This window comes from Pelmatolapia mariae, linkage group LG16_19 (genome assembly GCF_036321145.2).
Source record: "Pelmatolapia mariae isolate MD_Pm_ZW linkage group LG16_19, Pm_UMD_F_2, whole genome shotgun sequence".
Classification (NCBI taxonomy): Eukaryota; Metazoa; Chordata; class Actinopteri; order Cichliformes; family Cichlidae; genus Pelmatolapia; species Pelmatolapia mariae.
Genome location: NC_086241.1, coordinates 41,896,819 through 41,910,753, shown reverse-complemented (window position 1 = coordinate 41,910,753; position 13,935 = coordinate 41,896,819). Strand labels below are relative to the sequence as shown.

Sequence of the window (13,935 nt, the reverse complement as noted above, 5' to 3'; positions counted from 1 at the left end):
CTCTCTCTCACACACACACACACACACACACAATGCACATACGGGGAGGTTTCAAGAATGTTCTGACAGGGTACCACGAGAGGCTCAGCAACAGCACGGGAGTGCTTTCGCCACATCTAGCGGCAAATATGAATATTTGCTCACAAACAAATCCGGTGCAGACATTAAACACATGGATAGTTTTTTAGGCCCTCATACAGATGTATGACATGAAAGTAAGTAAAAACTAACTGTAGCCTAATTAAGCCACGGATGGAATAGTACGGAAGGTTTAACTTGAACTAAAAGTGCCTACTATTTGCCTACTTCTTGATTTGTTAGGTTTTTTTTAAATATTTGTCACATTTAAATGTTTCAGATCATAAATTACTACTACTATTACTACTATTAATAATAATGGTAATAAACAAAGATAAACTGTGTAAATACAGTTTTTAAATGATAATGTGAAAATAGAGCTGTTGCTATAGGGAGATGCTGTCCTGTAGCACCCACTATTACTGAAAAACCACCGCAGCGTATGTGTTCTATAAGGATTAAATTGCTGGAAGTTAAAATAGCCAAGGGCCAAAACAGAAATTGTCAGTTTAGAGATATTTATTTTTTGGATGCTCCTGGTATTGTATAATTTAAAAGGGTGTACACCTTTCCTTTCAGTGGATCATGCAGTAGCAAAGTGAGACCAAGCACAGTAGCAAATCTAAAAAGAAAAAAATATCACGGTGTTGCAACCAGCCAGTGAAAGTCCAGACATCAACCAGACTCAAATACTGTAGTGAGTTATTAAGAGAACTATTCATAAAGGAATATCTGTAAACATCAATGAATTGAAGTAACATTTTTTTAAAGAAGAGTTGACTAAAATTCCCCCACAGTGATGTGGGAGAAAATTGGACAAAAAATATTCAACCTTCAAGTGACTTATTACTGGCAGACGTGGTTCCTCAAGCTACTGAATCTTATTAACTTACTTACTTGTTTTTTCACAAACTGTTTCTGCATATTTGCTTAGTGTTTATTAATAAATAATAACACTCTGTATTATTTCATGTTTTGTAGTTCATCTAAGGTTGTATTTACCTAATTTTAAGACCTGCTAAGAACCTTATTATTATTATTATTATTATTGTTGTTATTATTCAAAAGTCCAAATGATGAGATCCTGCATCAAAGTCATAACCTTTAACTCAAGTTAATTTTGAAATACCAAGTGTGTATCAAAGTTTCATTTTAATAAAATTCTGATAACTTTACCTACCTTAAAAAAATGTAGTTTGTGTATATATTATGGAGACACTGTTTTTAATCAAGATTTATTTCCTTCACATATCTTATTTTTTCGCCATCTGTTGAGATGTTTAATATTATTGAGAGCATTATCAACACCAACCATCAGAGGGCGCGCATGTAGGCAAATGAGAGCCTAGTGCGAAAAATCCTCTAAAGCAAACGAAGAAGAGGCGGAAGCGGAAATAAGGTTCTTTTGTTTTGAAAGAGGGAAATTTAAAAACTCGACGGCGTTAGTCGGAAATAAACAAAAGCATTTGGAGTAAGCCTTCAAAAAACGACAGGAAAATGGACGCAAACTAACACTCTTCGCCCCTGAATGTAAAGTAGGTCACCGGAGAAATATTTTGTAGTGTTTAGGTTGCGTTTGAAACCGAGCCTTTCTTTGATGTCAACGTCTCAGCTGAACTGAGACCGCTCAGCAGAATGTGTTCAAACTCCTATTTTCCTTCTTGCACTAATGCCTTCTTGCATCCACACTAATGCAAGAAGGAAAATGCAGTAATGCACTTAATTTTTCCGACTAAATGTTTACAGATAGGAGTATAATGGAGTAGCTATAACGCAATGTTAGGCATCATGTTAGGAACATTTGGTCAGTTACTGTCATAACTGACTGTAGGTCTAACAGAGAGAGCTGTCGATCTTAGCACAACGGAAGCTTTTAGAGCTGCCACAGAAAATAATTCAAATGCTTTTATAGTTTCTGTAATATTATAATTAAATACTAATATTAGTTGTAGTTAAGGAAATATCAAAAGAAGAATCTTTCCAGACATAAAGATTAACTTCTTATTGTTGTTGTTATTTATTTTTATTTAGCTGATATTATTATCTATGTTTTTGTTTTTTTCAGTGTGTGAGTAACAAAACAAAACGAGACATCACTGTAAGACTTTCAGGCTCGATTAACCTTATGAGAGGCCGTCAGTGACTTCCAGTATCCAACCTTGTTTCTAATAAAGTGAGACCTCTTTGTAAAATGTAAATAGAATCAAAATAAAATATTATTTTTGCTAAAAAAATTTTTTATATATATACGCTTGTTCAATTCAATTAGTATTTTAACCGTATGTTTAAAAAAAAAAGAGCTTCAAACAGGCTGAATAAAAAAATGAAAAATGCAGATTAATCTGAAAGGCTGCCTAAATAATTTAAGAGCATTGTTTCTGCCTAAATAATTGCCTGGAGTTGATACCAGGATGGTTGCTGAAGTGAAACAGCAGTCCTTTTGCCTGACTAATAAAAACGTGACATATTTTTTTTGGAAATGTAGGAGCAGCTGTAGGCATGTCCTCCCAGGTAACAAAGAAAGAGCACGAAAGCACCTGAAAGGAGGCTTGTTTGTTTTTTAAGCTATTACATCTGTAAAGGCACCATGAATGCTAAAGGATACATTACGTTAAAATAAATAGTGTTGTCTCTTCAATCCTCAGACATTCTAAATGTATTTTATTGTTAAAGTTTACGCTGAAAGTTTTTTTTTTACTTTTTACTCTTATTTGTTTAATTAAAAAATATATTTTTGTGATGAGTCAAATTGTTCTTGTTATATAATGTAATTTTTGTAATATCATAATGAATTTGCTTGAAATATCTGCATATGTGCAAGTGGTGCAGGCCTTACTATTAGAGCTTAAACAAATTTGAGCTCTAAATTTTATGTTGAACTTTAGCTTCACTTCCAGTTTAATGACCGTACAGTGACAGGTATTTGGGGCTAGAATATGTCTCTAGATTCATTCCAAACCATTTTTATGAAAAAAATAGTAAAAATGGGAAAGCTTAGGAGTTTATCGTCAACCTGGAATTCTTTTCAGGGAAGTCAAATATGGTCAGGTTGGAGGCATTTGTTCAATAACCCACTGCGTTGTGTAGTGAGCATGTAGTCAGCATGTTGTGATGACAGTGTTTGTAAAAGCTCAGTAAATGTGGTCTTTCATTTTCCTGCAGGGTTGATTCACACAAACATGAAGAAGAAGGCAAGGAGGTCGCAGGAGACACACACAAACAGTGTCCAGGAGGAGTGTGAGTGACTTTCACACACAGTTTGAAGTCAATATGTCCTGCTGCTGTTTTTTTAGTTGACAAATGTGTATTTGAACCACCTTTTGACTGCTAATTCCAGCCACTGTGTGTTATGTGTTAGGCTTGACTTTTCAACTCTGTTGTGTTGGCGCTGTGGTTTTAGATATAGTGCTCTTACTGTTAAAAAAAGAAAATCAGCAACTAAAGCTATATCTTCACATTTCTCCTTACATACGTTAAAACCTTAATGAGCGTTTATGATGATGTCTTTTAGGGCCTTGAGAAAGCTTTTTTAGTTGAATGAAGGTTTGCATATTTTGTGTGTATCTGCAGGCTGTGCTTTGTGTAGGTGCAGTGATGATGACCCAGCCATGTTTGGGGAGAAAGTCACACTCAAAGAACATAAACTCTCTGTCCACTACTTCTGCTTGGTAAGACAACGCCTGCAAGTATTTCTGTTTTCACAGGAATATGTCTTTTTCAGGCTTCAAGCAGTCATATTTTATTGAGACTTGCTTTACAAGTGCCTGACCAACAGTTATAGCATTAAAAATATTCTTTCTGAAAGACTTGTACAAACCAAGACACAATCGAATATAAAAATAAACAAATAAAACAAGCAAACAAAGTAGGAAATGATTTATTCTATGACCTCATTATGATTTAAGTGAATTTATTTGGAGGTAAATATTAGAGGAGGGAGCACAGTCACCACAGAACAAGAGGGCTCATGGTTTGTATTTTTCTGTCCCACAAATAAAGTGACAATGATGTATTTTCTTAGATTAAAAATGCTTTAAAAGGGTCTGTTTGTTAAGAGTGTGTCTTAATAATATTGTATGCATGTGTTTGTCTCAGCTAACATCTTGTGGAGTTTATCAGCGAGGAGAGGAAGACGAAGGCATCTTCGGTTTCCTGGTGGAGGACATCAAACAGGAGGTCCGCCGGTCGGCTCGACTGGTGAGCAGTTCAATATTATTACATGCGTATATTAAGAGCTCTACAGTATCTCACAAAAGTGAGTACACCCCTCACTTTTTGGAAATATTTTTATTATATCTTTTCAAGGGATAACCCTCTGATACAATGTAAAGTAATCAGTGTACAGCTTGTAGAACAGTGTAAATCTGATGTTCCCTCAAAATAACTCAACACACAGCCATTAATGTCTGAACCACTGGCAACAAAAGTGAGTACACCCCTGAGGGAAAATGTCCAAATTGTGCCCAATTAGCACAAGTTTTCCCTCCCCAATTGTCATGTGAATCGTTAGTGTTACAAAGTCTCACTGGGGAGCAGGTGTGTTAAATTTCGTGTTATCACTCTTATACTGGTCATTAGTAGTTAACATGGCACTTCATGGCAAAGAACTCTCTGGGGATCAGAAAAAAAGAATTGTTATTCTTCATAAAGATGGCCTAGGCTATAAGAATATTGCCAACACCCTGAAACTGAGCTGCAGCACGGTGGCCAAGACCATACAGCAGTTTAACAGGACAGGTTCCACTCAGAACAAACCTCACCATGGTCGACCAAAGAAGTTGAGTCCACGTGCTCAGCACCATGTCCAGAGTGCCGTCAGCATTGCTGCAGAGGTTGTGATGGGGGGCCAGCCTGTCGGTGCTCAGACCGTACGCAGCACACTGCATACAATAGGTCTGCATGGCACAAGAAAGCCCGCAAACAGTTTGCTAAAGACAAGCAGACTAAGGACATGGACTACTGGAATTACATCCTGTGGTCTGATGAGACCAGGATGAACTTATTTGGTTCAGATGATATTAAACATGTGTGGTGGCAACCAGGTGAGGAGCACAAAGACAGATGTGTCTTGCCTACAGTCAAGCATGGTGGTGGGAATGTCTCGGTTTGGGGCTGCCGGCACAGGGGGAAAAATGGTGGCCACAAAAAATATTGACACGTTGGACACAATTTGGACATTTTCATTTAAGGGTGTACTCACCTTTGTTGCCAGCAGTTTAGACATTCATGGTTGTTTGTTAAGTTATTTTGAGGGGACAGCAAATTTATACTGTTATACTATATCAAAGTGTCATATCTTTGGTGTTGTCCCTTGAAAAATTATAATAAAATATTTCTTAAAAAGTGAGGGGTGTATTCACTTTTGTGAGATACTGTAGAGCAAATACAACAAATAAGATCCCAACACCCTTCTACATTTGGTCAACAGCAAATCCTCTAGGTGTGATTGAAGTGTGCGGGCCTGTTTGTATTTACTGTTTCCTTGTGTACTGTATATGTGTCTCAGACATGTTTTGGCTGTAAGAAGAAGGGAGCATGTGTCGGCTGTAATGTCAGGAGCTGTAGGAAGATGGTTCACTTCCCCTGTGGGAGGAAGCAAATGTTTGTCTCCCAGTTCACTGGACTCTTCCCGTGAGTGCTGACAACACATTAAATTCTTTAATTGTATGTGCAGGCTGGTTGAAGGCATAAAGCACCGTTTTCTAACATGAGATACTCCTGCTGTGGCCAAACGGTAGTCATAAAAGATATACACAAGCTGATTTTTCAGTGTTTGCCACACATAGGCTTTACATGCATGGGTGTTAGTATCTTTGTATGTCGCCCTAGTATGACAAACGTACTAGGGCGACATACTAAGATTTGTCATGGATGTAACCCACATTCTCATCTCTACTGCTTAATCCACAAATGCATTTTGCTTACAAATATGGCAACATTTAAGAGAAAATAAACAGACTTTCCAGTGGTATAAAATATATTGCCAACAAACATTGTTACAGCAAAGAAATAATTGACCAAAAACAAGTTTCCTTACTTTGTGTGCTAAGTTTACATAAAGGGTTCTGGGCAGTATCTTAGCTTTTTGTAGGACTGCACTTTTCTGGACAGAATCATCTGATGTTGTGCTGGGGATCTGCAGGAGCCACTCTTCCAGTTCTGGGGTTATAGCTGCTAATGCTCCTGATTACTGATCTCAGCTCATCTTCGGGGGTCATCTTCTTAGATTGTGGGTCTGACACTCACTAATCTCTGCCCTTCCTCTTTCCATTGCTCACAGAGCCTCAATGATGGAGCACCTGTCTTACCTTCTGAAGGTATTTGACTTGTTGACATTCAGGCATCTTTATCATTGTTTCCTTTGCCCTGTGGGACACCTAGGTACTTTGGTTGTCCAGTATATCTTTTAGTCTGACTTCTGGTGGCTCCATCCCTTTAGTTCAAATCACCTCCCCTCTATGAAACCATTTGACCATACTGGGAATGTCTTCTGGTTTTATTTCCAGTGCTTTTCTGAGCTGTGTATTGACTCTTTTGCCTACTCATCTTGTCATGATGTGGAGAGGCTGGATGGATGAGTATTTGCTGTTAGCAGCCCATTTATTTTTGTTGCCAGGTGGTCATGGAGTGCATTTAGCTTCTTCAACCAGTAGGCATGGCTCATGTCAGGTCTTCATGTTGTACAGCTCTTCATTCCAGAGACTCATTGTTGGATGTCTGTCTTTGACTGGCTGTTGACTGGCTCTTGTTCTAGAAAGCTATGGTCTGCTCTGTGTTCCACCAGGCACTTGGCTCTTTCTCCAAAATGTTCTTCCAGTATTGCTTAGTTTCAGCTCTCGGTGGGTCTCCTCCTGTGCTGTTATTTCTTTGAAGCTGATAGTACATCATGGATCTTTCTTTGGAGAACACACCATTTATTTTCTTGGCCTATTACTTTGTTGCCTCATCAGTTCTATTGTTAGACCTACTCCAGCTACACCATCTGCATCTAAAAGTGGTAATCCTTACTCTGTTGCTGCAGCAGATCCACAGCTGTGATTTAAAACTGGAGTCTGTCAGAGAGGCAGGTGAAACTGTTATTCATTTATCACCAAGTACTTTGGGAGTGATGTATCTGTAAAGAAAAATTTAAGAAGTAGATGTACCTCTTCTTTGTGAACCCATAAAAAACTGTTTCTGCCACAAAGAGAATCTAATTCTGCTGAAAACTGAATTACAAAAATGTCCGAACTATTACAGAATTTAAAACTTAAAACCAATCACTGAGTATATAAACTGCTTTAAAATGCTGTCAAAGTTCAGCTTCAATAGTGTTGGTTCCTTTTAAAAAGTATATGCACCAAACTGCAGAGAAATTGCAAAACTCTTCCAAGCTGCAGCTGCATAAAACTGTTAAACTATAATACTGTAAATATAAAAGATAGTAACTGCCCCTCTGTCTGTGTGTCCAGATCTTACTGTCCGGATCATAGTCCCTCCCAGTCTCTGTGTACTGGGTTAGACATCAGTCTGCCTCGATCCTGCTCCATCTGTCTGGACTCTATTGATCCCGTTTTGTCTTACTCCATCCTCAAGTGTCCATCCTGCCATACCAGCTGGTTCCACAGAGACTGTGTGCAGGTACCATGAGTGTGCAGAGAGCCCTGATTTTATATGTTGGGTTGGCTATTTAGTACTATTTAGAAAGGTTTACAGGAAATGCAGCTCGACTTTTCTTTCATGGGAGCTGAATGTTTTGAAATATTCCCTGAATATGTGGTCCTGCATTTTTTTAATGGTTTATATGGCTGTCCTGCATATCCTGGACTCTGCTGAATTGATTATCTGCAGTTCTACCACCAAACTGTGTCCATTCAGTTTGAGAAGATTAAATTCATTTTTTACACTCCATATTACAGTGGTCCCTTGTTTATTGTGGGAGTTACATTCCAAAAATAACCCGCGATAGGTAAAATCCGTGAAGTAGCAAACTTTATTTTTTACAATTATTATAGATGTTTTAAGGCTGTAAAATCCCTCACTACACACTTTATACATTTTTCTCAGACAGGCATGAACATTTTCATACTTTTATCTCTTGTTTAAACACTCTCAAAGTTCAAACCTTTGTAGAAAAATAAGTCCAGTTTTATAGAATGAAACCAAAGGCACCTGCAGCTGCCTTGGACAGTGTAAAATGTTTCTTCGACGTGTAAATTTGACAAGCTGAACGCATTCTGTACTGTACAGGAGACACTGCACAAGATTGATTGACAATGTTCTACAGCCAATCAGGACGCAGAACACAATGCGCTGTAAAAAAACAAACAAAAAAAAAAAACATGGAAAATTGCACAAAAAAATCTGTGAAACAGCAAGGCCGCGAAAGGTGAACCGTGTTATAGCGAGGGACCACTGTATATAAAAAGTACAATGCATGTGCATTTTTGTATTTCTGTGTATTTTTATTGGCGTGTGTCTCTGTGTTAGCGTCAGGCCCACAGTGCAGGCCTGTTCTTCTTTAGATGTACCCTGTGTAACAACAAGGAAAACTTCCAGGAGGAAATGCTCAGAATGGGAATATACATCCCAGAGAGGTAACCTTAAATTATACCTGCAGCGTTTCAGCACTGGTTTATCCAGGAAAAACTGTTATTTGCTTTGTTTTTGTTTTTTTGGTGCCCCCCACCTGAACCCTTTGTCTGGGCTTCCTGCAGAGATGCCTCGTGGGAGTTGGAGGCAAATGCATATGCAGAACTGTTGGAGGTTTACAAACGCTGTGACGCTCTCACCTGCCTCTGCAACAATGGTCGTACACACTCTGCCAAGAGCGGGTATGGCATTTATATTTTTCTTTTATTAGTTTACAGATTTGTATCTTTCGTATCTAAGGATGCTTGTAAAAACAACATTTTCTGTATATTAGTAATGTATGCACATTACTAATATGTATTCCAAATATATATGCGTGTGTGTGTGTGTGTGTGTGTGTGTGTGTGTGTGTGTGTGTGTGTGTGTGTGTGTGTGTGTGTGTGTGTGTGTGTGTGTGTTTATACATATATGTAAAATATACAGCGGTCAGCAGTTTGAATAATGTGCAAAAGGAATAGCAATATGAATGGACTGTATGTAATGGACTGTATAGTGTTGAAGTTCCGGTAGATGAGAGTGAGGTGTCTATGAATGTCACTGTTCAGCAAGTGTTATTACATTAATAAAGTGTGGCCTATTTGAATTAAAGAAATACAGACTGGAAGTTAGCAGAGTTTCGTGAGGTTAATATCAGAATATAAGTGGAGAATCTGATGGATTTCAATAGTTTTTCCATTCAATTAATGTTCAGACTTATTGGAGACAGTTTCAGTTTTGCTCCTTTAAGTGGTGTTTAACAGTCTGAGATTAAGAAAAGAATTAAAAAAAAAAAAATCAGACATATGTGCACAAGTACAAAAAGGTATTTTGTTTTAAGGTCATATGTTATTTCTTATAGAACATTAAAAATGTTGTAAAATTGTTTAGAGCCAACAGGAAAAATAGTCAAGAAATAAAGTTGTGTCTAAGAATCTATATTTATAACTGCTGCTTATCAAATAAATACATTAGTTACTGTTAAAAAAAACTTAAAATCCTTTAAACAACAGAACCACATTAGCACAGGGGCAGCTGTTTGTGTGCTTATGCTGTGCTTTACATTATGTAAGGCATCAAGACTGGCAAAGTGTAGCAATAAAATGAGTGGAATAAAAAATTCAGTGCTGTTGTCTCGGCGGAGCAGATCTTAGTTTCCTCAGCAGTGTTAAGCATAAACATTAGTGATATTTCTCTGGCCTTCGTCATCTAGAGATTAGGAAATATTATGGGAATCACTTTATAATTCTGTTTTTGTGTTTCTCAGGTGGTTTGAGGTGATTCGCTGCCGACTGTGTGGCTCTAAAGGGACTCACAGGAAATGTTCGGGACTAAAATTGGACACTAAAGATTGGGCCTGCACTGACTGCACACAAGCGACAGATGGGAAAGGTATGGGTGGTTAATGATGGCTGGTTCCATGTTTGTAAAACACTGGCTAATCGTACCTTTTCCATTTTTTTTTTCATATTTGACAACGTCTGAGACAACATGTCACTTAGCTCTGCCTCCTCTTTGCTTTATAAATTGATGGAGAGATGACTAAACACTCTAAACCGTGTTACCTTGTTCTCCAGCCTCCCTTGTTAGGTCTCCTCAGGGAGGTCCGAGGAGAAGTCTGCTGTCCAAACGCCACAGGCCTTCAGTTCACTCCTCCATCAGCTGTAAAAGGTACAACAAGTTAACCTGCCAGTACCTCATCGAGGATGCAGGATTTGTTCTTAATTGTCACTCTCTGTCTCTTAGACCATCTTTACCCGAAAGATCTGGATCGCCTGAAGAGCTCCTGCATTCTTTGGTCCCTCGGCTTCATCCCCCAAGTGTCCAGGTGGAGGTGATCGGGGACCAGGCTCTGTCAGCTGGTCTCAACTTAGTCAGGAGGGCTGATTTTGACCCCACACAAACTCTGTCTGTCAGGTCAGTGGCAAAAAGCTTTCCTGAGTTGTGCTTGTTGTTTAGACTTGCTATTTGTCTTCTTTACTGTGGGATGTTATTTGTCCAGGTTCAAAGACATAGATCAGACTCCCCTTCCCAACAACCTCTGGGACAGTGACACAGCCAAGGAGTACTTTCTGAAGCTGCTGATGCAGCAGATACAGGAGTGTGTAGTGTTCGAGGGCCCAGATGGATCCAAAAACTTGGCGCTGGACTCAGAGGGTACTTCCAAAGCTTATTTTTGTGGCATAAAGCCATTATGCAATTGTATGTAAATGAAAAATCTGAACAAAGACACTGACTGTGTATGTTATTCAGCTCTGCGTGAGGACCTTTATTTTGATGTCGGCTGCCTGCTGGCCCTCTCTCTGGTCCATGGTGGTCCACCTGTTGGCTTCTTCTCGCGTGCTCTCTATCAGTGTCTATTCAACTACCCAGCCAACCGTCCCCTCAATGTCACACATATGACCCCTGACACACACTTCACCCACCAGGTCACCAGGGTAAGAACAGGACAAACTTTCATTGAAGGCACAGTGGCTAAAAACATATAAAATTAAATTATAGGTAGTTTTAAAATAAAGATCGAATCATTTCAGATCACAGAGGCAGAGTCTTTAGAAGAGCTAAAAGAAGTCATGGCAGTCAGCTGGGAGTACCTGGAACTAGCTGGCTGTAATCGACCAATCAGCAGCCTGAAGGAGAGAGAGGCTCTGGTGGAGGATTTGGTGAGCTTCACCATGATCACCAGGATGCAGCTGCCACTGCAGAGGTAAGATAAATAAACATGGAAGTACAGTATATGGCTGTTTTCCTGCGTGCACTGCAGTCCTGATCTTTTCTGAATGTCACCTAATAGAGGTGCCCATAAATGTGTATGAATCAATGAAATCAGTCTTAAATAGTTCTAGCAGCACCCTAGTACATGGCCCGTGTGATGTTTAATCGCTCCTGTGTAAGAAAAGTGAAGGTAATTCTCCAGCAAAGTCAGCGTAAGCATGCCGGGATCCCGTGCACTGTCTCCTAGAGGAGAAAGGGCTGCTGTGGCTTGAACTGGTGCTTATGTTATTTAGACCGTTGTCCTGAATATAAGACACAGAGTATAAAATTACCCCTGTTTTCTTTATGGACAGCTAAAACTCTATCACTAAATATAAATAAAGAAAACAGAGAAAATAATAAAAGCTTGTCAAAATATAATTCTCCTTTTCTAATTTACAAAAAATATTACCACTATGGTCATCAGAGGTGTACTGCTTTAAGTCATTAAACGTAATTAAACTGATTCTTTGAATATAACCTCAATCAGACCTACTCTCATTAAGGAGAATCCTAATCCATCCATCTCTACAGAAACACACAAATATTATTTTCCATTTATATATTAAACTTTGTTACATACAACTCTGGGCAGCATGGTGGTGCAATAGTTAGCACTTTTTCTCACAGCAAGAAGGTCCTGAGTGTTATTGATCTTAGTCATTTGTTATTTTATGAATAAATACTAAATGAGTTGGGGAAGCAATGCTTAAGTGGAAACTGATGTTGCCATACACACAAAGATTACTAGTATCATCTTCGCAGTGGAAAATCCAGTTATTAATTTAACACAGTTATGAGATCAGTACTTGGTATCAGCAGATGCATAAAACCGAGACATCGTAGCATATTAGAACGGGAAAAGCCTGGATTGGTGCATCCTAGTTACTAATTGTAGTCCTAATAGTAAAAGAAACCAAATTAAAAACACTTCCTTATAACAGGACCTGCTGATCTTCTTTAGGTGTCTTATTTTGTATTTTTTAAGATATGCTTTTTCCATTGTAATGATTGTGGTGATAACGCTCCTGTTGTCCTTGGTCTTTCTTGTATTTTCAGTGTTTACTTTGCTTATTTTCATCCTCAGGTTTCGGGAGGGTCTACAGACTTTGGGTGTCTTTGATCAGGTGACTGAAGTTTGAAAAGAAATTTACCCTTTTCTAAATCAGTTCAAAAATGTCTCAGAGCTGTTTGTAACCCTGTTAACACAAATGGGAATATTTGATGGGAAAAAAGACTAAGTGACTTAAACTGGACTGATTAATATAAAAAGCAGCAATTAATGTTATCAAACATCAAGATAAAGTATTCAGAAGTTGAAATGAAGAAAAGTTAAGCTAAAAACACTAATTACATTGTACTATGATCAGGTTCAGCTCTTCCCATCTGTCTTCTGTGGAGTTTTCTGCGAAGCTGGTGATCATCTCACAGCTCAGACGATTGGTCAGCTCTTCACCATCAACTTCTCTGAGCAGGAGGAAAAACTGAACCGAGAGACGCCCGTTGTCACCTTCTGGAGGCACTTCCTGCTGGAGTGTGAAGGTGAAATGTTAATCCTATTTTTATTAATATAAATAAAAACTTTTGCATTGGGATGGATAAAAGTGGTCGTGGGTCCTTTTCTAACTCTCTGTTTTATGTGTTGATACGTTTTCTCAAAGTGTCCCACAGAAATGATGATGACAATATTTATGCTATAAAATGTTTATACTCCCTTTCTGTTTTTCCTCAGTTGGAAGGAGCTCCATCTCCCTTCAGGACCTCCTTCGCTTTGCCACAGGAAGTGCCGAGCTACCAGCTGTCAGTGCCCTCTCTTCTCCCTCCATCTCCTTCCTCCATCCTCTCACGCCCTCCCCATTAGGATTCAAAGAAGGGAGAAGTGTGGACTGGAGGGATGAGGGACTCTTCCCTCAGAGTGAGCCTGAGTCCAAACACCTCCTCCTACCCGTCACTTCCTCCTACCAAGCTTTTAAAAGCTCCATGGAGCAGGCCATCAGCCACCATGTGCACCTTCTCCCCACAGATGGTTAAAGAAGGAGGTGGGGGTTGGCTCTGGACTGGTTTGGGATCTGTGTTTGAAGATAAACTCTGATTGTTTTTTTTGTTTTTTCCTAATGGGTTTCTTTGTGATTGACAGAGAGGAATTTGGGCAATGTACGCATTTAAAATAATGAACAAGGTTTTTTGATGTTTTGTTAAAGAAATCACTATTTGCTTCAGCAAGAAAAACTTTCAGTATTGTAACTGGTTGAGTGGTATTGGTTACAGATACCATGACACGGTATTAATGTGTAGACCTTAGTGTTTTCTATATCATTTATACTGAGTTAGCTGGTGTTGTATACCTAGAGGACCGACAGTGTTACGTAATACTCTTCTTTTTTCTGACATATGTATAATATTTTTTAGTAGAATGCTAGTGCAGCATGCCTTCACAAGCTTGGAAGAGTGCATTCTCACAAGCACTAGGCGATTCCTGTCAGTAGGCTTCTTGGA

At 38.8% G+C, this 13,935-nt stretch overlaps 1 protein-coding gene across 1 annotated transcript; it reads left to right on the top strand.

Annotated features, from left to right (window-relative positions):
• Nucleotides 1–1,518: 1,518 nt before the first annotated feature.
• g2e3 (G2/M-phase specific E3 ubiquitin protein ligase) lies at nucleotides 1,519–13,677 on the top strand. Its single transcript, XM_063499310.1, has 17 exons — nucleotides 1,519–1,613; nucleotides 3,241–3,315; nucleotides 3,649–3,746; nucleotides 4,174–4,275; nucleotides 5,585–5,709; nucleotides 7,530–7,698; nucleotides 8,548–8,654; nucleotides 8,775–8,891; nucleotides 9,953–10,077; nucleotides 10,263–10,356; nucleotides 10,432–10,602; nucleotides 10,688–10,842; nucleotides 10,939–11,123; nucleotides 11,220–11,392; nucleotides 12,527–12,566; nucleotides 12,810–12,981; nucleotides 13,172–13,677. Exons 2-17 carry the CDS (start codon nucleotides 3,258–3,260, stop codon nucleotides 13,468–13,470), a joined length of 2,190 nt encoding a protein of 729 aa, XP_063355380.1. The 5' UTR covers nucleotides 1,519–1,613; nucleotides 3,241–3,257; the 3' UTR covers nucleotides 13,471–13,677.
• The last annotated feature ends 258 nt before the right edge of the window (nucleotides 13,678–13,935 follow it).